The sequence below is a fragment of the Microtus oregoni genome, unplaced genomic scaffold, assembly GCF_018167655.1.
Source record: "Microtus oregoni isolate MIOR12 unplaced genomic scaffold, Mior012 000006F_ref0000085, whole genome shotgun sequence".
NCBI classification, from domain to species: Eukaryota; Metazoa; Chordata; class Mammalia; order Rodentia; family Cricetidae; genus Microtus; species Microtus oregoni.
In genome coordinates this window covers 56,287,609-56,307,869 of record NW_024543065.1, presented here as the reverse complement: position 1 = coordinate 56,307,869, position 20,261 = coordinate 56,287,609, and the positions used below count along the sequence as shown (strand labels likewise).

The window sequence follows — 20,261 nt, the reverse complement described above, 5'->3', positions numbered from 1 at the left end:
GGGAAAGCGCTCCTATGCATAAAATAAAAACGATTTGTTTTGAGACAGGATCTCTATGTGTAGCTGGCTGTCTTGGAACTCTGTAGACCAGGCTGGCCTCGAACTCACTGAGATCCTCATGAGTGCTGGGATTAAAGGGACGGGCTCCTATCGCCCGGCAAAAACAAATATTTTTTAAACGAATCATGACACAAGCCCGTTGTTTAGACGGTCAGATCTGTCTTGGACACCCCGCCCACATCCACAATTCACTCCAGCTCCCAGAGCCCCTCATCGAAAGCTACCTTGCCCCTACCCAGGTCTCAAAGTAACTGCTCTTTGCCGGGCGGTGGTGGCGCACGCCTTTAATCCCAGCACTCGGGAGGCAGAGGCAGGCGGATCTCTGTGAGTTCGAGACCAGCCTGGTCTACAAGAGCTAGTTCCAGGACAGGCTCCAAAGCCACAGAGAAACCCTGTCTCAAAAAAAAAAAAAAAAAAGTAACTGCTCTTTGTGCTCCACCCCCACCCCTAGCTGCTTTCCCCTAGGAGAGCAGGGAAGTTTGTTACAACACCGGAGTAAAATCACCAAGAGTCAAAGTCCTAAAGCCTCACCACAGTCTGGATCCGCGTCTCTCGCATGCGCGCGCATGAGCCAGACGCGCGCTCACACAAACACACCTCTCTCCTTGCTCTGGTCTTCAGCCCTAGGGTGTTAGCTGGAACTTCTCCCTAGTGTTCCCTCGACTCATTCCCCTCCTCCAGGTGTCTGTTTAAAGATCTTCCCTGGGGCTGGAGAGATGGATCAACGTAAGAACACCGCTCAGACAGAGGATCTGGTTTCATTCCCTGCACCACATAGCTCACAACCCTCTGTAACTCAAGTTCAGGGGAATCTACCATTTCCTCTCCCGTCTCCTGGGGCACCAAGTATGCAACATGGTGCAAACATGCAAACAAACACCCATACACATAAAACAAAACTAGGAGCCAAGCACTGGTGGTGCAGGCCTTTAATCTCAGTACTCGGGAGCAGGGGCAGGCAGATCTCTTGAGTTCAAGTTCCAGGACAGCCAAGGATACACAAATAAACCCTGTCTCAAGAAACAAAAACAAAATCAAAAGAAAAGGATCACTGACTATTGTGACAGTCCCCATCCCATCCTGCTCTACTTGCTCCATATTTATCACTACTTAATCTAAAAATAGACTCACACTCGCAGATGGTGATGGAGACAGGAGTTTGAGGCCACTTTGGGCAACATGGTAAAAGTCAAACTATGTAGTTAATTCATAGATTTGTAGCAATCTCTTTGGTAAAAAGTCAAGTCTTCAGGGACAGGAGGAACAGTACCTAATGAGTGTTTAGTATGTGTTTTAAAAAATTGATTTAGAAACCTGAAAAAGAAATATTCGAAAAGAGGCAAAACCTGTTCTAACCATCCATCTCTAGGACCTGAGGTTTAGATTCCATTCGATGCCCAGGCCATCTAATGAGGGGTTATATTGCCCCCTGGTGACCAGAATGGAAACTGTACCTTTGGGGCTGTTCCAATCCACCACTGCAAAAAATTCACATGGAAATAATGTTCATTCTTCAAAAATGCTGTAGGTACCTAGCATGGTGGCGCACACCTTTAATTCCAGCACTCAGGAGGCAGAAGCAAGAGGATCTCTTGTAAGTTCGAGGCCTGCCCTAGTTATATGGTGAGATCCTGTGTCAAACGAGCCGTTTAAATGATTTACAAAATGTGAAGACTACTAAAACTGATGCGAAAACACAAAGTACACCCGGATAAAAGAGAGTGCTCCAGGTGAGGATCGAACTCACAACCTCGGCATTGCTCCGCTTGCACTGTCATATAAGTACCGCGCGCTAACCGATTGCGCCACTGGAGCTCCGGCCGCACCCCTGCGCCACTAAGTCCTTCAGTCAGTCGTAATCGTGCGACTTTGCTGGACAGCTCCACCCAACATTGCATATGCAATTATAAAGCCTTCCGATCGACCAATAAGAACAAGAGAGTGCAACCATTCCTGATTCTCACGCTTTGCCGGCCGGTGCTGTAAAAGGTAAAAGTCCTCCCGGTCCCTGGAATGTGGGCGGTGGCCTGCCGTTGGGCCCGCCCTCTCGCGAATATTCAGAGTAGGGGGCGGGGGTTTTAACCCTTTGAGGGAGGGCGTGCCGGAAGGCAGCCCCTCCCCCCCAGCGGGCGGGAACAGGATGTGAGCCCGAGCGGCGGCAAGGGGGAGGGGAAGCCTCGGGCGGCCGCCCCCCGCCCCACATCTGGGACCTGATTCTCCCCGCCCCAGATGCGGCGCCGCCGCCGCCCCCGGAGCCCCGGGGCAACTATCCTGGAGCCCTAGACGTCCAGAGTGTCGGACCCGGGCGTCCGGGATCTCTATCCCGGTCTTTAAAGAGACCCGCAAGTCCAGGCTGCCGCGCCGAGCCGGGACCTCTGATGCCCAGCGCCTCTTGAAGGAGCCACGGGTCCCGGACGTCAGCTCTGAGGCTGGAGGCCCGTCCCTGCACCCGACCTGAAGACCGTAGGATCCGTAGCCGCGCATCTCCCCCCTCCCGCACCTGGGGTTCTAACTCTTGAGTCCAAGATCTCCTCCTGGAGCCACTTGGGGACCGGACCTCACTCCTCGACTTAGGGCTGCAACATCCATCACTTCCAAGAGACGGAGGAGTTTGCGGGTCCTTGCGCTCCCTCCGGAGGTGACTTCATCCCTGCCCCTAGGGTACTGGAAACTCTGGAATCCCGGGCCCCCTACCATACACAGCCCTACCTAGAAGACTCAGGAATTTGTGTTCCCAGCACCCCGGTCTGAGACTCGAGTGGAGGGTTGCAGCATCTTCCACTTAGAACATCGAGACTTCTCCCCGGATTCTGGAGTCTGAGACCCCCAAGTTCACGACCCTGAGTCCGGGCTGTGAGCCTCCTCAGGGACCGCGCGTTACGGTCCAGACGCGCCGGACTCCCGACCCCGGGGCCCGCAGCTCCCCGGGAGGTGAGGGGAAGCGAGGGGCCCGGGGCTGGGGGGAGGGGGGCGGCGCCGAGGCGGAACAATGAGGGGGCGTGCCGGTGGGGGGTAGCGGAGGCGCCGGCGGGAATCGGGGGCTGGGACAGCACAGGGGACGCTCGGACGGTGGGGACCGCAGTCGGGTTGCCGAGGGACCAGTTGGAGCTGGGTAGAGGGCCCGGGGCCAGCGCCCAGTCCTGGGCGGGGTAGGGAGCCGTCTGCTGCAGGACCCTGGCATCCGGTCCCCCAGCCTCCGCCCTCCCCTGGGACCCCGCGGCCTCTCCCGCCCACGGTTTTTCCCAGCCCTGCCCCTCGCCCTCAGCTTCAGCCTGAGCCTGAGAGTTCCCAGGATCCCTGAGCCCGGGGGAGGGGGGGCGCCCAGACAGATGGGACTTCCAGACTCGGGCACTTTTGCTGTCTTCGCTCTTTGTCTCAACCTTTCGGTCTTTAGCTTGTTTTCTCGGCCCCTTCTTTCTGTCACTTTGTATCTCCTCTAGTAATCACTCCGTGGTGCCCTTCCTTGGATTTTATATCAACTTTCTGCACCCTTATCAGTGAGTTGGAGCGTCAGCAAGACCAGTGAAATCCAGTTCCCAAGAAGTGGGTCTCTTTGTAGGTCCGAGTTGTACCACTCAGCCATGCCCGAGGGAGCCCGGGGACTCAGCCCGTCCAAACCCAGCCTTAGGCTCGGGTGTGGCCACCAAGGTGAAGCTTGCGACTGCGCAGCTGTGAGCGATACTCCGACAGGTGAGCAGTCCCGACAGGTGGAGCCTGTAGGCATTTGTTCCTTCCTTCAGGACACTGAGCATCCCTCAGTGCCTGAGCAGTGCTGCCAACAACCGTGACCAAGACAGCAGCCCTGTTGCCACGGAGGAGACGGATAAGCTGAGAATTCAGGAGAAAGGAGCTGGACACAAAGAAAGTGTTCTTCTGCATGCAAGGACTAAATAGTATGTGCAGAGGCCCAAGGCTGCACCTCGAAGTAATTGGACAAAGTTGAGTGTGAAGGGGTGGGGGCAGTAAAGAAATGTGTCGTGGAAAGGGAACTGGGTGAAGGGACCAGCCGTAGCTTCATTGAATGGGGCCCTGTGGATCTGAGGAATTTGAACATAAAGGGGGCTGTGCTTGTGGGAGTGGCAAGGTCAGTGGGACAGACTCATAATCAATAACTGTGGTTGATGGAGGAGGTGAATTAAAGCAATAGAGGCCCAAGGCCCAGAGGGGAAGGACTCTGGTACAGGATCAAACTGGACAGATTAGTACAGTGGAGCAGAGACCTATGGGAACTGTCAGCCGAGTGTGAGGGAGTGTGGGGGCCATAGAAACATGTGACCTGACCGCTTGCTCCCTACCTTAGCAGCCCCAGCAGCCCCCATTATGGCTTCCCCGAGGGGTTCCGGCAGCTCCACCTCCCTGAGCACTGTGGGCTCTGAGGGGGACCCATCACCAACCTGCTCAGCCTCCAGGCCAGAGCCCTTGCCAGAGCCCCCCATACGCCTGCACCTGTTGCCCGTGGGAATCCAGGACTCGGTGAAACCCTCAAGGCTGGAGCGAGTAGCCAAGGAGATCGTGGAGACAGAACGGGCCTATGTCCGGGACCTTCGCAGCATTGTGGAGGTGAGGTGGGCGGGTACCTGAAGACACTGGGGCCCCAGGCCAAGCCCTTGGCCTCTGTAACCCCTCTCATCCCCACAGGACTACCTGGGTCCCCTGATGGACGGCAGGGCCCTGGGGCTGAGCATGGAGCAGCTGGGCACGCTGTTTGCCAACATCGAGGACATCTATGAGTTTAGCAGGTCAGGGACGGGTGGGGGCCACAAGGGAACTGGCTGCTGTGGCAGGGGAGGAGCTGTGTCCTAACATTAACCTGAGTGCCTCATAGTAGCCCTGTGAAGGCTGGTGTGTGAGGTGTGCTGAGCAGTAAGGTTGAGGGGATAGTTGAGGACTGAAGGTAGGGAAGACGTGGAACCACACAGACACCATTTGTTAGTTGGGATCTGAGACCTGAGTCAGGTCATGTGGGGCCTGGGTGCGATTCCCTGGGCATGGGGCCACCTTCAGCCCTGGCCAAACCCAGCTGGCTGCTCACTCTGGTGAAGGGACACTGGGGCCTGAGAGTAACATGTCAGGATCACAGGAAAAGCTTTGGTGGTTTGTTTTATTACTTGAGACCCACAGGGTCTCCTGTAATTAGGCTGGCCTGGGACTTCTTAACTCATTTTCCTGCCCCTACCTCCCAAGTGCCGGAATTATAGGCATGCACCACCACACCCATCTAGTCCTGGGTTGTTGTTGTTTTTTTTTTCCAAATAGGGTCTCCTGGTGTGGTTCGAGCTGTCCTCAAAATTGAAAGCTTCCTGTCTCAGCCTCCTGGGGATGAGATTGTAGGTGTGCCTGTCTTGTAGCAGAGTAACAGAGGCTCTTTTTTTTTTTTTTAATTTAAAGACTGAAGATTGAACCCTGGACCTTGGACATCCTGGGCAAGCTCTGTATTGCTGAGCTATGTCCTCAGCTTTTCTCTCTCTCTTTTTTCTTTTTTGTTTGTTCGTTTGTTTTGCTTTGAGACAAGAGTCTCACTAAGTCATCCATACCAACCTTAAACCCTTTTTTTTCTTTCTTTTTGTTTTTGTTGTTGTTGTTGTTGTTTTTATTTTATTTTATTTTTTTTGAGATAACATTTCTCTGTGTAACAGTCATAACTGTCCAGGAACTTGCTCCTTAGACCAGATTGGCCTTGAATTCCCAGAGATCCAAGTGCTAGAATTAAAGGCTTGCGCCACCAGTGCCTGGCTTCCCAAGTAACTGAAGTGACAGTCTAGTGCCACCATTCCCCCGCTTACAATCGAATTTTAAGATCATCTCTTTGGGAATTCCCAGCACCCTCTTTCCCAGGGCTGTGCTGTCAGCCCTTAGGTTGTAACGTGCCAGCTGTGACAGGGTTATCAGGCTGAAGACTATGAAGCCGTGCAGAGACAGAATGAGTGGGCAGGCGTCTCCTGTAGCCATCTTACTTAGGCTCCTTCCTGGCGGTCTCTTGAACTCCTAAGTCTTGGCGGGACAGGCGGCAGGCTGTTCTTTACTTTTCCCCTCCCCCCCGCAGTGAGCTGCTGGAGGACTTGGAGAGCAGCAACAGTGCAGGGGGCATCGCGGAGTGCTTTGTGCAAAGGGTGAGCATGAGCCAGCGCCAGAGCAGCCCAAGGCTAGGGGATGGTTGGGCTGGCTAAGCTTCCCAGGGGCCATGGGAAGATCGGTGATGCTGACTCCTGTGTCCCCACAGAGCGAGGATTTTGACATCTACACATTGTACTGCATGAACTACCCAAGGTGAGGCAGAGGGAGTCCCTGCCTGACCCCGGGCCATGCCCATGAGCCAGTGTGCTGGCCTCTACCCTCTAACCCACCCTGACCTGATGACCCCTTGAGCCCTGGCCACTTGCCCACCCCTCCCAGCCCTGCCTTCTGGAGCACCAGCCGCCACTGGCCACTGATTGACCACTGATTCGTCCTGTGCCTCCAGCTCCCTGGCCCTGCTCCGAGAGCTGTCGCAGTCTCCGCCAGCCACTCTGTGGCTGCAGGAACGTCAGGCCCAGCTCCGTCACTCCCTGCCTCTGCAGAGCTTCTTGCTGAAGCCTGTTCAGCGCATCCTGAAGTACCATCTGTTGCTGCAGGTCAGCTGTGGCTCCTGGCGCCTGGCTTGTGGAGAGGGGCATGATTGGGTCCAGCAGCCACCCGTGGTTCCCTGGACTGTGTGGTCCATGTTGCTCTGCCTCCTGTGGTTCTCATCTTTCCTTCTCTTTTCCCCCTCACCTGTGTCCTCCGATGGATGACTGACAGGAACTGGGCAAACACTGGGCAGAGGGCCCGGACACCGGAGGGCGAGAGATGGTAGAGGAAGCTATTGTGTCCATGACCGCAGTGGCCTGGTACATCAATGACATGAAGCGCAAGCAGGAGCATGCAGCACGCCTTCAGGTGGCCCCAGGGTGGGCTGGGCCAACTTGACTGGGGACAGAGCTGGGGAACAGTCTTGGTGGCATTCCTGTCACTAACACCTTTGTTTTGGCCCATATGTGTGCGCCACCAACCCGGGCCTGTCTCTGTGCCTGGTGTGGTCCTGGCAGGAAGTGCAGCGGCGGCTAGGTGGCTGGACTGGCCCTGAGCTCAGTGCCTTTGGAGAACTGGTTCTGGAAGGCACCTTCCGTGGAGGCGGCGGGGGAGGCCCTCGGCTGCGAGGGGGTGAACGCCTGCTCTTCCTGTTCTCCCGGATGCTGCTTGTGGCCAAACGACGGGGGCCTGAATACACCTACAAGGGCCACATTTTTGTGAGTATGGGATGGGGTCCGATGCAGACACAACTAAAATACCTTCAATATATCTTCACTTGAATACCCTGTAGGGGACAGCCTGGCTTCCACGGACGTATTTAGCTGGGCCCAGTGGCACTAGACTTATGATTCCAGTTACTGGGGAAACTGAGACAGGGAGATCAAAAGTTCAAGGCTAGCCTGAGCTACAGAGAAGGCTCTAGACCAGACTGGGAAACTTGATGAAATTCTGTATCAAAAAGTAAAGGCTAGGCCAGGTGTAGTGGTGCATGCCTTCAGTCCCAGCACTCAGGAGGCAAGGGCAGGTGGATCTCTGTGAGTTCAAGACCAGCCACGGCTACACAGAAACCCTGTCTCAAGAAAACCAAAGGGGGAATAGGAGGAGGGGAGGAAGTGGAAATTTTTTTTTTAAATATTTATTTATTTATTTATTATGTATACAATATTCTGTCTGTGTGTGTTCCTGCAGGCCAGGAGAGGGCACCAGATCTCATTACAGATGGTTGTGAGCCACCATGTGGTTGCTGGGAATTGAACTCAGGACCTTTGGAAGAGCAGGCAATGCTCTTAACTGCTGAGCCATCTCTCCAGCCCCGGAAGTGGAAATTTTGAATGGAAAAAAAAATACAAAAAAAATAAAATAAAACCAAAAGGGAGGGGAAAAAAAGGCTAAACGCTGGATGTGGTAGCTCACACCTGAAAACAGAGCACTTGGGGGACGGAAGCAAGGTTGCTGCAACTTTGAGGCCAGTCAGACCTGTAAGTGGGCCCAAGGCCAGTGTAGGCTGCACACTGAGATCCTATTTCAAAAGCAGATCCCACGCAGGCACAGTGATCTGTGTTGGTTCTAGGCTAGCTGGGACTGTTGGCTGAACAAGACCCTGTCGCAAAACCAAAAGCCAAAAAGATGACAGTGACCACGGCAGGTAGCAACAGGGCTCGGAGTAAAGCTACCACAGAGCTGTCCTCTGACCTCCAGGCGCCCTTGGTGGTGTGTACCCCTGCTCCCCCCACTATTAAATGTAAAATAAATGAAAGTGGAAGGCTCGGAGAGATAGCTCTTCTAAAGGATCCAAATGTGATCCCAGAATTCCCACCAGGCTGCTCCAAACCACCTGAACTCCAGTGACGGAGGAGCCTAACTCTGGCTTCCGCAGCCTCAGGAGCTCACGTGCCCGTGGCACACCCCCTCAGACATATAGTTTGTTTTTGAAACATAGTCTCTCTCGCATCTCACTAAATAGTTCTAGGTGGCCTCAAACTCACCGACCTTCAGAATGAAGGGCAGGTTGAACCATGTGGCAATGGCCCACGTTTTATTTATTTATTATTTTTTATTTTGTGTGTGTGAGAGAGAGAGAGAGAGACAGAGAGAGAGAGACAGAGAGAGAGAGAGAGAAAACAAGCAAGAGGACAGCTCTCATAATTCAATTATGTCCTTCTGGAATCTGGGGATTGAACTCAGATCTTCCAGAGGCAGGCGGATCTCTGTGAGTTCGAGACCAGCCTGGTCTACAGAGCTATAGTTCCAGGACAGGCTCCAAAGCCACAGAGAAACCCTGTCTCGAAAAACAAAACAAAACAAAAAAAAAAAAAATGAACTCAGATCTTCAGGCTGGAACACAAACACTTCTGCCCCCACTGCGCCTTCTCTCCGGTCTTTATAGTCTAGCTGCCTGGAGCTTACTATGCGTGCCTTGCTGACTTCACACTTGCTTTAATTCTCCAGCCTCAGGCTGCCAAGTGCTATGATTACAGGTGCGTGCCATCACGTCCAGCCAGCCTTTTCCTTGAATTAAAAAACAAGGGGAACTAGCTGGGTGGTAGTGGTGCACGCCTTTAATCCCAGCCCTTGGGAGGAGGAGGCAGGTAGATCTCTGCGAGCTTGAGGCCAGCCTGGCCTACAAGAGCTAGTTCCAGGACAGGCTCCAAAAGCTACAGAGAAACCCTGTCTCGAAAAACGAAAACTAGCTTGAGCTACATAGTGAGACTCTGACATTTTTAAATGTGGAAGTTAAGTCCAGAGGGGAGGTAGAGGGAGTCTGGTGGGGGTGTGAGGGGAGTCCAGCCTGTGGGGTGAGAGGCAGAACAGTAAGTCCAGAGGGGAGGTAGAGGGAGTCTGGTGGGGGAGTGAGGGGAGTCCAGCCAGTGGGGTGAGAGGCAGAACAGTAAGTCCAGAGGGTGTCTTCAGGAAGGTAGAGGGAGTCTGGTGGGAGAGTGAGGGGAGTCCATCCTGGTGGGGTGAGAGGCAAAACAGCCCATGAGGCGCTGCTTTCTAGGATATTAGAACCCCGGTATTTTCTGAAGTGTATCTAGTGCCAGGAGGGTCTCGGCACCTCACCATCTGTTTCTCCTTCAGTGCTGTAACCTGAGTGTCACTGAGACGCCTCGGGACCCCTTAGGATTTAAAGTGTCGGATCTGACCATCCCCAAGCACAGACACCTGCTCCAGGTACGCAGAAGGTGGGCTGGGCCAACACCTACCCCTGCCTTAGCTCAGAGCCCAGATCCCTGACCTCTACCCACCCTACCCCAGGCCAAGAACCAAGAAGAGAAACGGCTGTGGATCCACTGTCTCCAGCGCCTCTTCTTTGAGAATCACCCGGCTTCCATCCCTGCCAAGGTATGGACCTGCCACAGCAAGCGGCGTAGGGCCTAGTCTGCGTGGCAGACCCGAATAATGTGGGTGGGGGCGCTTGCCACCTTGATGGCCAACCCTGCAGAATTAGGCTTTCTGGCTTTGGGCTGCAGCACATTCTTGCTTTGTGATCTTGGGCAACAAGATCCCTGGCCTTGGATTTCCTCACCTGGAGGAATAGTGCCAACAACAGCAGGGCAGTAGGGGTGAGAATTACCTGTCGTCGTTGGCCTGGTGTTAGAAGCAGTTGTTCATTCCTGGGATGAATGGCTCAGGGCCTGCTCTCTGGACCCCGCCTCTCAAACACCCACCTCCCTGTCTTTCAGGCAAAGCAAGTTCTTTTGGAGAACAGCCTGCACTGTGAGTCAGGGGCCTGGGCTGTGGGCTTATGTGGTCCTAAAAGAGGAGATGGCTTCCGAGAAAGTAGACAGTCCTTTAACTCTCCCCCGCAGGTGCTCCAAAAAGCAAATCTATCCCAGAGCCCCCAAAGTCCCCCCTGGACTCTCCCCGTCCTCGGGACGCTCGGAGTTTCACCCCTGGCAGAAGAAACCCAGGTAACAGAGAGAATGTGGTTTGGGTCACCACCCCAAGGCTGGAGGGCTGGGCTGACATGGAGTCTGACCATCTGTCCCACAGCTCCGTCTCCGGGACTCTCTGGCAGTCGTCGTGGCCGCAGGAAGTCTGGTGAGTATTCACCCCTTCAAGGGGACCCAGGGACCTAAGGGCCTGGCCTCCTGATACCCTGTGTCCCTCCCCCAGAGCCAGCAAAGGGATCTTATGTCATTCTTCCCCAGAACGGTTAGTGACTGGTTGTCTGTCTGTAAGTCTGTCCTTGCTCTCTCCAGGGATGCTTGGGGTAGATGGAGAGGGAGGAGGGGTCAGCTGGTCGGTTACAGGGAATAATCTACTTCCGTGTCTCTTTTCTGTTTTTTATTTCTCCATCCCCAGAGAAGCCTCAAGTCAAGGTAAGAAATGAGAAATGCCCTGGGTCAGAATAAGCACAGATTAGGGACCTGGGGACCCAGCTGCATTGGTTCTGTGCTTTCCCAGCATGCTCTAGGTTTGAGCCCTTAGCAGCACAAGGGTCAGGAGTTCAAGGTCATCCTTGACTACAGGCAAAAGTTCTGGTCTAGCCTGGACTACGCAGGACTTGGAGAGGGGGCGAGATCCTTAAGCCAGGTGTCCTGGCAAATGACAATTTAGGCTACACTGGAAACTGAAGAGGATCAAAAGTTTGAGCCAGCATGGGCAAGTTATCTGTCTCACAATAAAAACTAGCTGGCAGGTCTTTAATCCCAGCTGGAGGCAAAGGCAGGCAGAGGTCTGTGAGTTCAAGGCTAGCTTAGTCGACATAATGAGTTTTAGCCCAGCTCAGGCTACATAGTGAGACCCTGTCTCTCAAAAAAATGGGGGGTCGTTTTGGGGGAATAACACTCAATGGTCAAGTTTCTGGTATGCATGAGTCCCTGAGTTCCATCCTCTATACCTCATGTCAAAAAGGGGTGGGAGGGTGATGGCACACGCCTTTAATCCCAGCACTTGGGAGTCAGAGGCAGGTAGATCTCTGTGAGTTCAAGGCCAGCCTGGTCTACAGAGTGAGTGCCAGGACAGGCTCTAAAGCCACACAGAGAAACCCTGCCTCGAAAAACCAAAAAACAAAAGAGGGGTGGGGTGATGAAGCCCAAACTGCCTCTGGTGGGAAGGCAGGAGAATTAGAAATTCAAGGCCAGCCTGGGCCACATATGGCCCTGTTATAAGAATGTGGGGGGTCAGGATCCTTGACTTCCCCCATGTACAAGAGAAGGGACTGGGAATTTGGGGAACAGAGCATTCTTGGCTCTTGCTTTGCAACCCTCTACTCCTTACAGCATGCTGGCAGTGAAGGGGAGCTCCATCCCCCACCTGAGTTGCAGCCACCCGTGTCTGTTTCTGGTCCCCCTGAAGACCTGGAGGATGCTGGGTCTCCCACGTTGGAGCCATCAGGGACCTCCATCACTGAGGAAATTCTAGAGTTGCTTAACCAGAGAGGCCTCAGGGACCCAGGGGTGAGCTGCAGCGCCGTCATAGCAGCCTTGAAGCGCTGGCCTTGGGCAGGCAGAGAACACAGCCCAGGGCAGCCCACCACCCCATCCCCCTGATGTCTTGACTTTCTTTGTGTGCCCACTACAGCCAGCCACCCACGACATTCCCAACTTCCCCAGAGACTCCAGGGTGCCAGTTGAAAGCGAACCCCTCTCGTTCCAAGCCTTGCCCAGCCGAGAGTCTTCAGAAGAGGAGGAGGAAGAAGAGCTGGAGGCAGAGGAACGGGAGCCGTCCCCACTCCACGTCTTAGAGGGGCTGGAAGGTTCCAGTTCAGCTGAAATTCCCTGCATGCCCAGCCTTACCAAGATTCCCAACGACACGCCCAGCCTTCCAGAAATTCCCGAGGTTCCCTGCCTTCCGAGCCTCCCTGACATCCCTGGTGTTTTTGAGATGCCATGCCTTTCACCCATGTCCAGTGTCCCCAACATTCCCAGCTTGGCCAGCACCCCCTCCTTCCCCTGTGGCTCCTGGCTCCCTGGACCCCTGCAGGAGACTGAGAGCAGTCCGGGAAGACTGGTCGAGCCACCCTCAGAAAACAGAGTGGGGCAGGAGGAAGACGCAGAAGGCGTGTCATTTCCAACTGTGCAGACCCAGGGTGGCACTCAGGTCCAAGGATTCCCGGAGGAACTGGAATATCGCTCTTGTTCAGAAATCAGAAGCGCCTGGCAAGCGCTGGAGCAGGGGCAGATGGCCCGGCCTGGCTTCCCAGAACCGCTGCTGATTCTGGAGGACTCTGATCTCGGTGGAGGCGGCACCAGCGGGAAGGCAGGAATGCCACATTCTGAGCGCTCAGCGTCCAGGGTGCGAGAGCTAGCTCGGCTCTACAGTGAGCGGATTCAGCAGATGCAGCGAGCCGAGACCAGGGCATCCACCAATGCACCCCGCCGCCGACCTCGAGTCCTGGCCCAACCCCAGCCATCCCCCTGCCCACCCCAGGAGGAGGCTGAGCCAGGTGACTGAAACGTTTTCTTCTGTGGTGCTAGGGCCTGGAGCCTCTACCACTGAGCCACACCCCAGCCCCTCACTGGGGGATTCTAGGCAGGGGTTCCACCACTGAGCCACACTCCCAGCCCCTCACTGGGGGATTCTAGGCATGGGCTCCACCACTGAGCCACACTCCCAGCCCCTCATTAGGGAATTCTAGGCAGGGGCTCTACCACTGAGCCACACCCCAGCCCCTCACTGGGGGATTCTAGGCAGGGGCTCCACCACTGAGCCACACCCCAGCCCCTCACTGGGGGAGTCTAGGCAGGGTCTCTACCACTGAGCCACACCCCAGCCCCTCACTGGGGGATTCTAGGCAGGGGCTCTACCACTGAGCCACGCCCCAGCCCCTCACTAGGGGATTCTAGGGCTCCACCACTGAGCCACACTCCCAGCCCCTCATTTGGGGATTCTAGGTAGGGGCTCTCTGGCTGAGCTGCATCCTTAGCCCCTGATCCTCTTTTCTTTGTATACAGGGCCCCTGCCTGCTTTTGGACATGTGCTTGTATGTGAACTGGCCTTCCCACTGAACTGTGCCCAGGAGTCTGTCTCTCTGGGCCCTGCTGCCCTGGTTCAAGCTGCCACACCTTTGTCTGAGCAAGGAGCTCACCTGAATGGCCAGGGTCTAAATGTTTCGGATTTGCCCGAACAAGACCATCTAGACAGCTGCAGTCCACCTGTCCCTTTACCTGGGCAAAGTGACTTCGACAGCATCCAGGTTCCACCCACATCCCCTTTGCCCAAGCAAGAAGAGCCTCCAGATGTCCAGGTCCCAGCTGCCGCTCCTTCAACGGAGCACAGAAACTATATGGAAATCCAGGTGCCGTCCACCAGTACCTGCCTTCCTGGGCAAGAGTGTCACACAGAACTCCAAATGCAAACCACTGTGGCATTGCCTAACCAGGGAGCTTGTGCTAGCGTCATGATTTTAGCCACCCCCCTCTTGCCCAAGCAAGAAGGTCACGAAGACAGCCAACACTCAGACAGTGCCCCAGGAAGCCAGCAGAGAGAGGTCAGCATTGATCAGGGCCCAGTTGCCATCGGTGGCCGAGCTGTCAGCCCTTTACCAATGTACACAAGCAGCCCTGACCATCAGATCCCAGTCACCATCTCCCGGCCATTGTCACCTGACTTCCCAGACTTCGAGGGTCCTGGCGCCTTACCTCTCCCGGCACAGGGAGGTCATCCGGACTGCTGCATCCCATGCAGCCCGCTGCCGTCTTTGTCCCAAGACACTGAGATGCCAGCTGCCATACCCATGTCCCAGCCCCAAGTCCTTACAGGCATTAGGGCCGAAGCTCCCTCGTTGTTCCCCAAGCAGAAGGGAGCTCCAGGTTCTCTGGGTCCAGAGTCCAGCCTCACAGACCCACCACCTCCTGGACTCTCACCTTCTCCACTGGGCCAGCAGAACCCCACAAATGGCCATGTTTCAGCTGCCACACACTTCACCGAACAAGGATGCTCTCAGGACCTTCAAGGCCTAGTAACCACCCCGGTTCAGACCACCGTGGAGTTATCTAACCCAAGAGGCCATTTGGTCTCTCCCGTTGCCAAGTCAGAGTCTTCAGACTCGACCCCACTGCAAAGCCCCTCACTCTCTACTCACCAGCTCCTGGGCCCCAGTGCAGCTGCCCTCTCAAGGTACCTGGCAGCTTCATACATCAGCCAGAGCCTGGCTCGGCGTCAGGGACCTGGTGGAGACAGCCTGGTAGCCTCCCAGGGTCACTGGTCCTCCTCTGCCCCCACATCACGGGCACCTTCACCACCACCTCAACCCCAGCCCCCAGCCCCTCCAGCCAGGAGGCTCAGCTACGCCACCACAGTTAGTATCCAGGTAGGTGGTGGTGGGCGTCTACGTCCAGCCAAAGCCCAGGTTCGGCTGAACCACCCTGCTCTCTTGGCAGCCCCTAACCCGGGAGCCTGTGGGCCTTCCCAAGGCCCAGGGGGCTCCTGATGCCCCTTCTCATATGTAAACCTGGACATCCTAAACTTCAAGAACTTTCACTGGGTGCCACCCACCCGGAGTCAGGACACGGGTCTGGAAATGGCTGCAGCTTTCCAGGCCCTGGGATCTGTGTTCATAGATGAACCTTCTGAGGTCATGGTTATTTTGTTAATTAACTTTATGAAATGCTGTGTGTTTTGCCATTCTTTAAGTAGTGGGAGATGTAAAACATGATGAATGGGAAGGGCTGATGTGGCCCAAGTGTGAAAACTCTTAAGACTATTTGGGGTATCTCAGGGTGGGCATGTAGCTCAGTTGGTAGAGGGTTTTTTGTTTGTTTGTTTGTTTGTTTTTTGGTTTTTTCGAGACAGGGTTTCTCTGTGGTTTTGGAGCCTGTCCTGGAACTAGCTCTTGTAGACCAGGCTGGTCTCGAACTCACAGAGATCTGCCTGCCTCTGCCTCTGGAGTGCTGGGATTAAAGGCGTGTACCACCCACCGCCCGGCTGGTTCTTGCTTAGAATGCAGAGCCCTAGTTTCAGTTCCCAGCACTACCTAATCTGGGTGTGCTAGTGCACACCTGTAATCCGTGGAGAGGGAGGGCCAGATGTTTGTGGCTATCCTTCCCTACATAGTAAGTTCAAAACCAGCCTGAACTACATTAGACCTTGTCTCAAAAAGAACCCAAGAGCCGGGCGGTGGTGGCGCACGCCTTTAATCCCAGCACTCGGGAGGTAGAGGCAGGCGGATCTCTGTGAGTTCAAGGCCAGCCTGGTCTACAAGAGCTAGTTCCAGGACAGGCACCAAAGCTACAGAGAAACCCTGTCTCAAAAAAAAAAAAAAACCCAAGAACAAAAGGCAAAAAATGGGGAGCCTCAAAATCTTTGGGAATCATTAGAAACTGTTAGAACCTGGGTTGTAGTTTTGAGGCATTTAAAATTATTCAATAATTCGTCCAAGAAAGCCAGTCCTGCTCAAACTGGGCATCCATGATAGTGCACACCTCTGGTCACAGCTGCTTGAAAGGCTGAAATGAGGACCCCATGAGCCCAGGAGTTTGGGGGACAACCTGGGCTACAGGAGCAAAAATTCTCCTCTGGGTAGCCCCCTTGAAATCATTCCCTCAGTTGCCATCAGCTGTCTTGCATCTCCGGCCCTGCGATGTGTCCATTTTCCCATTGATTTTTATCCCGTTCTCCTTCCTTCCATCCAATTCATTCATCATCCTACCTCCAGTTCTATCCCACTCTTCCATCCGAATGCCTCCGATATCTACCTCTCCATGTCCACCCACCATTTGCCTGCCCATCCTCCCAGCTGTCTGTCTGCCCTTCAGTCATCCAAACACCTCCCCATCAGCACCACCTCCTCTGTCCTCCACCATCTCTCCTTGATGGGGTCCTTTCCATGCTGACGCCAGGGCAGATCAAGTTGGGGGTGTAGGAGCTCTGTCCCTCATTTGGTTTCCCTGGAAACACCCAGGCCCCATTTTCCCATGAATATCCTGATTATTATTTCCAACAGCCCAACCACACACACACCACATCCCCTCTCACTTGGGATCTCTGTAATTCCTCCACATGCCCTTGCCTCCCACAGAATAATTCAAGCTGTAGGACAAAAAGGGTTTTGTTTGCATCTTGCCCCCTCCCAGCAGTGGTTTACTGGGTAGCACAGTTTAAACAGTTTGTTTTATGATAGAATGCCAGCTCCTTCCTTCACTGTCCATGATCCTCCCTGGAATTCTGAGGCATCCTTGTGTCTGAGGCTGTAAACTCAAGTCCCCTTTATTTGGTGTGGGACATTCCTCTCTCGGAGCTCTGGCTTTCCTGTCTCCTTGGAATGCTGTTAGCATCCAGTAAGCATATCCTGTCACTTCTCAAATGCATCTTAACCCGTGACTCACCAGAGTGTCATTCTGCTCACACACGGGGTCTAGTCCTAACCTACAGAGCTCAGGAATCTGGTTGTTAGCCATTGGCGAGCAGCCAGAGGCCGTGCTTTAGTACAGACTAGCTGCTGGCCTTAAGGTTGTCACTCTGTGTGAGCTCATTTCTGTTTTGACCCTCGGCATCCCTGAGAGGCTAATGAGGGTTTTGTTTGGTTTAGTTTTTGCAGTCTGAGAAGCAGACTCTTGGGGGCCTGATATTCCAGAGCTTGGCCAGTAAGTCACCTCCCATACCACGAGGAGAGGATGGCTTTTGTTGTTTTCAGTGCTGGGCATTAAATTCAGGCCCGTGGGATTGTTAGGCAAGTGCTCCACCATTGAGCCTATCTATCCCCAGCCCTTGTTTGTTGGTGGGTTTGCTTGAATTCTGTGTACACGCATGAGTACAAGTGTCTTTGGAGTCCAGAAGAGGGCGTCAGAGTCCTCTGAAGCTAGAGTTATAGGGGGTAGTTATGCACCAACCAGCATGGATGCTAGGAACTTGGGCCATCCACAAGAGCGGTATACACATTTAAGCTCAGACAACTCTCCAGCCTCTTGTTTTTAATCATTATAGAGATGAGGTATCAGGCTGGTCTAACAGAGTGAGACCCTCTCTCAGTTCAAAAATAGGAAAAGGAGAAATGACCTGCCTAGTCTTGCTGCTAGGGACAGATCCTCACAGTCTGAGCTGCCTGTCTGGTGCCAAGAGCCACCAGGGTTACAAGAGGTGATTGTGAGTCAACCAGCCCCAAATCAGACTCAATAAAAGGAGCTGTTTGCTTCCTGAATGCCACTGTGCCCACAGGGCTGTGTACTGGGGGCTCCCTAGGAGCCGAGTCGTGCGTTCCCCTCACACACACACATTCACAGTGCCTGAGGCTTGTCCTCCCCGCCTCTGCAGAGTTGCACATTCCCAGCCACCGCCAGCTGTAGGAAAGTTCCCAGCCTGGCCCAGGCTCCCAGTGGCGCCGGAATTCCCGGTATTCAAGGAGGTAGGGAGGGAGAAAGGGCTGTCTGCTCCAGAGCCTGGCACAAGGAGAAGCATTTCCCTCACTAGATGTGTTTCAGCTGTGCCTCTGGGAGGAGCCATGAGCCTCAGTGAAGAGGTCTCTGGTCTCTCTGGGAAAACCATAGGTCCCAAGCTAACCTCAGCCGCTCCTCTTGATGAGCTGTATCCCTACCCCCAACTCCTATCTAGGCATCGCAGCTCCAGATTGCCAGGGCTTCAGGAGTCTTGCCCACCGGTCAGCCTGCTTACTGCTACAGTCTGGCTCAAAAAGGGGTTATGTGGCCAGTACCTGGATGGAGTACCAGTTGCTCCCGATGCTGAGGCAGGAGGCCCCCTGAGGTCAGCCTTGGCAACACATCAAATGCCTTTTTTTTAATTTTTTATGGTTTATTGGTGTGAAGGTGTCAGATCCCCTGCAACTGGATCTTCAGACAGTTGTGAGCTGCCATGTGGGTGCTGGGAATTGAACCCGGGTCCTCTGGAAGAGCAGTCAGTACTCTTAACCACTGAGCCATCTCTCCAGCCCCTCAAATGCCTTTTCTTAAAAACAAGAGTGAAAAAACAAAAACCAGAAAATAAATCAAATCAGGACGTGGACTTTGAGACAGATGGTCGCTTGTCTTTAATCCAGCACTTATGGGCCAAGGCAGGTGGATCTCTAAGTTTATGGCCAGTAGTCTACATAGTGAGTTCCAGGACAGCCAGGGCTACACAAAGACCCTGTCTCAAAAAGAAAAAAAGGGCCTGCTGCCCTCCTCCAGTTCCCATTATCTTCAGCTCCCTGCTTCAGAACCTTTTTCACTGGAGACATTTTCTCAGGGACATCCTCATCACCATTACAAGGCGGCGTGTGAGGTGATGCTGAGCCTAGCAGTATTCAATGGCCTCATTCCACTTCTCTGTGCCCGCTGTCAGTGCTGCCCAGTGGAGCCGGTCTTGCCTATGGGGGTGTCCTATCTGGTGGGTCTGGTGTGGTGCATGCCTCTGATCCCAGCACTCTAGAGGCAGGCAGATCTCTGAGAATCTGGGGTTGTACATAGCAAGTTCTAGGTCAACCAAGACTACGTGAAACCTTGTCTCAACGAAGAACTTTATGTGAGTAGCTCTCAGTGGTTATGTGTGGTCTTCAGCAGAGATCTCCAAGCTGTGTTGATAGCCTCTCAGGCCAGCACTCACCAGTGCAGCTCACTGGCCAAACTGCTTCTATAAGCCAACTCTTTGCAGCTAACATTTTGTTAGAAAGTAGGTTCTGGTTGCCAAGATCCCAGATCACATCTGAGATGTGTGTAAACAGGCCCAATTGTACCCCCAAGAAAGCCACTGGGCTTGCTGGGCTGGGTTTGCTACTCTGTAGGCTTGAGCTTCTCCCACAACCAACTACTGTCCTAGGTCTGCAGGGCAGACTGGGTGTAAGGTAATTTAGAGCCTGTAGCATGCTATGAAGGGGCTGGGCCTTTCTGACCCAGTATCACTTCCACTGTGGGCTCTTCAGTAAGCCACTTCCTGCCATTCTTACCTTCTCTGCATATAAACACACAGGACTGACACCCAGAGGCTCCCAAGTTCTGGCTCCAGTTGCCTTTTTTTTTTTTTTAATGTGCATAAATTGTTTTGCCTGCTTATGTAAGGATGTCACATCCCTTGGAACTGGAGTTACAGTTGTGAACTGCCCCTGTAATAGTTTTGAAAGTATCTTAAGGGGCTGGGAGAGGTGGCTCAGCAGTTAAGAGCACTGACTGCTCTACCAGAGGTCTTGAGTTCAATTCCCAGCAACCACATGGCTCAAAACCACCCCAAAAAAGTGTCTTAAGTTAGGCTGAACTCAAACTCACCTCCACAGCCAAGGATGACCTTGAACTTCTGATTTTCCCACCTTTTTGGGAACAGGCATGTACCCAAACTCACAGAGACAAGCGTTTGAGCCTACATATCAGCTCCATGGCCTCTCCCCACTGACTTGGAAGGGCAGATGCATTGAGTTTGCCTGACCTACTGTGTACAGATTGGAGGCTCCTTAAACCTGGGTGACCCTTTCAGGGTATTATTGGTGTCAGTATCGGCTGACATTCAAAGCTTCCTCAGCCCAACAATGGCCCTTACTTCTCCCATCACCCAGTCTGGATTTGCTTTCTTTGTAACAAAGACTATAGCCTTACACATTTCCTCTGCTCTTCCTGGTATTTAAATAGTAGGGTGGGTGTGGTGCTTCACAACCCCAGTCCCAGCACTGAGGAGGCTAAAGCACAAGGATTCCAGAGCCCTGGGAGTTCAGGACTGTACTCCCAGAGCCCTGGGAGTTCAAGTCTGTAGTGTGACAGCTCAGCCAAGTGCAAAAGGCGGAGACATCA

The 20,261-nt window shown here is 53.8% G+C and overlaps 1 protein-coding gene and 1 non-coding gene across 3 annotated transcripts; one reads left to right on the top strand and one right to left on the bottom strand.

The window, feature by feature from the left end:
* Window positions 1-1,782: 1,782 nt before the first annotated feature.
* Window positions 1,783-1,875, bottom strand: Trnai-uau. The gene is given in 2 exon segments: window positions 1,783-1,818; window positions 1,838-1,875. It is a non-coding gene; the product is annotated as a tRNA-Ile (tRNA).
* Window positions 1,876-2,194: 319 nt separating this feature from the next.
* Window positions 2,195-15,125, top strand: Plekhg2 (pleckstrin homology and RhoGEF domain containing G2). Of its 2 annotated transcripts, XM_041654934.1 has the most exons (19): window positions 2,195-2,991; window positions 3,620-3,750; window positions 4,361-4,620; window positions 4,699-4,799; window positions 6,104-6,170; window positions 6,281-6,327; window positions 6,521-6,671; window positions 6,838-6,975; window positions 7,125-7,325; window positions 9,688-9,780; window positions 9,865-9,951; window positions 10,293-10,326; window positions 10,419-10,520; window positions 10,603-10,650; window positions 10,726-10,764; window positions 10,915-10,931; window positions 11,835-12,011; window positions 12,136-13,000; window positions 13,509-15,125. In XM_041654934.1, the coding sequence occupies exons 2-19, from the start codon at window positions 3,642-3,644 to the stop codon at window positions 14,984-14,986; spliced, it is 4,014 nt and encodes a 1,337-aa protein (XP_041510868.1). In that variant the 5' UTR covers window positions 2,195-2,991; window positions 3,620-3,641; the 3' UTR covers window positions 14,987-15,125. The 2 variants fall into 2 exon arrangements, with proteins under 2 accessions (XP_041510868.1, XP_041510869.1); XM_041654935.1 differs by lacking the exon at window positions 10,726-10,764.
* The last annotated feature ends 5,136 nt before the right edge of the window (window positions 15,126-20,261 follow it).

What these genes read in the sequence shown, in the direction of transcription:
- Plekhg2 (XM_041654934.1), top strand. Translation starts at nt 3,642, where the DNA reads ATGCCCGAGGGAGCCCGGGGACTCAGCCCGTCCAAACCCAGCCTTAGG. An exon ending in CCTACAAGGGCCACATTTTT is followed by an intron (nt 7,326 to 9,687) that starts GTGAGTATGGGA and finishes TTTCTCCTTCAG; the next exon opens with TGCTGTAACCTGAGTGTCAC. An exon ending in TCGTGGCCGCAGGAAGTCTG is followed by an intron (nt 10,651 to 10,725) that starts GTGAGTATTCAC and finishes TCCCTCCCCCAG; the next exon opens with AGCCAGCAAAGGGATCTTAT.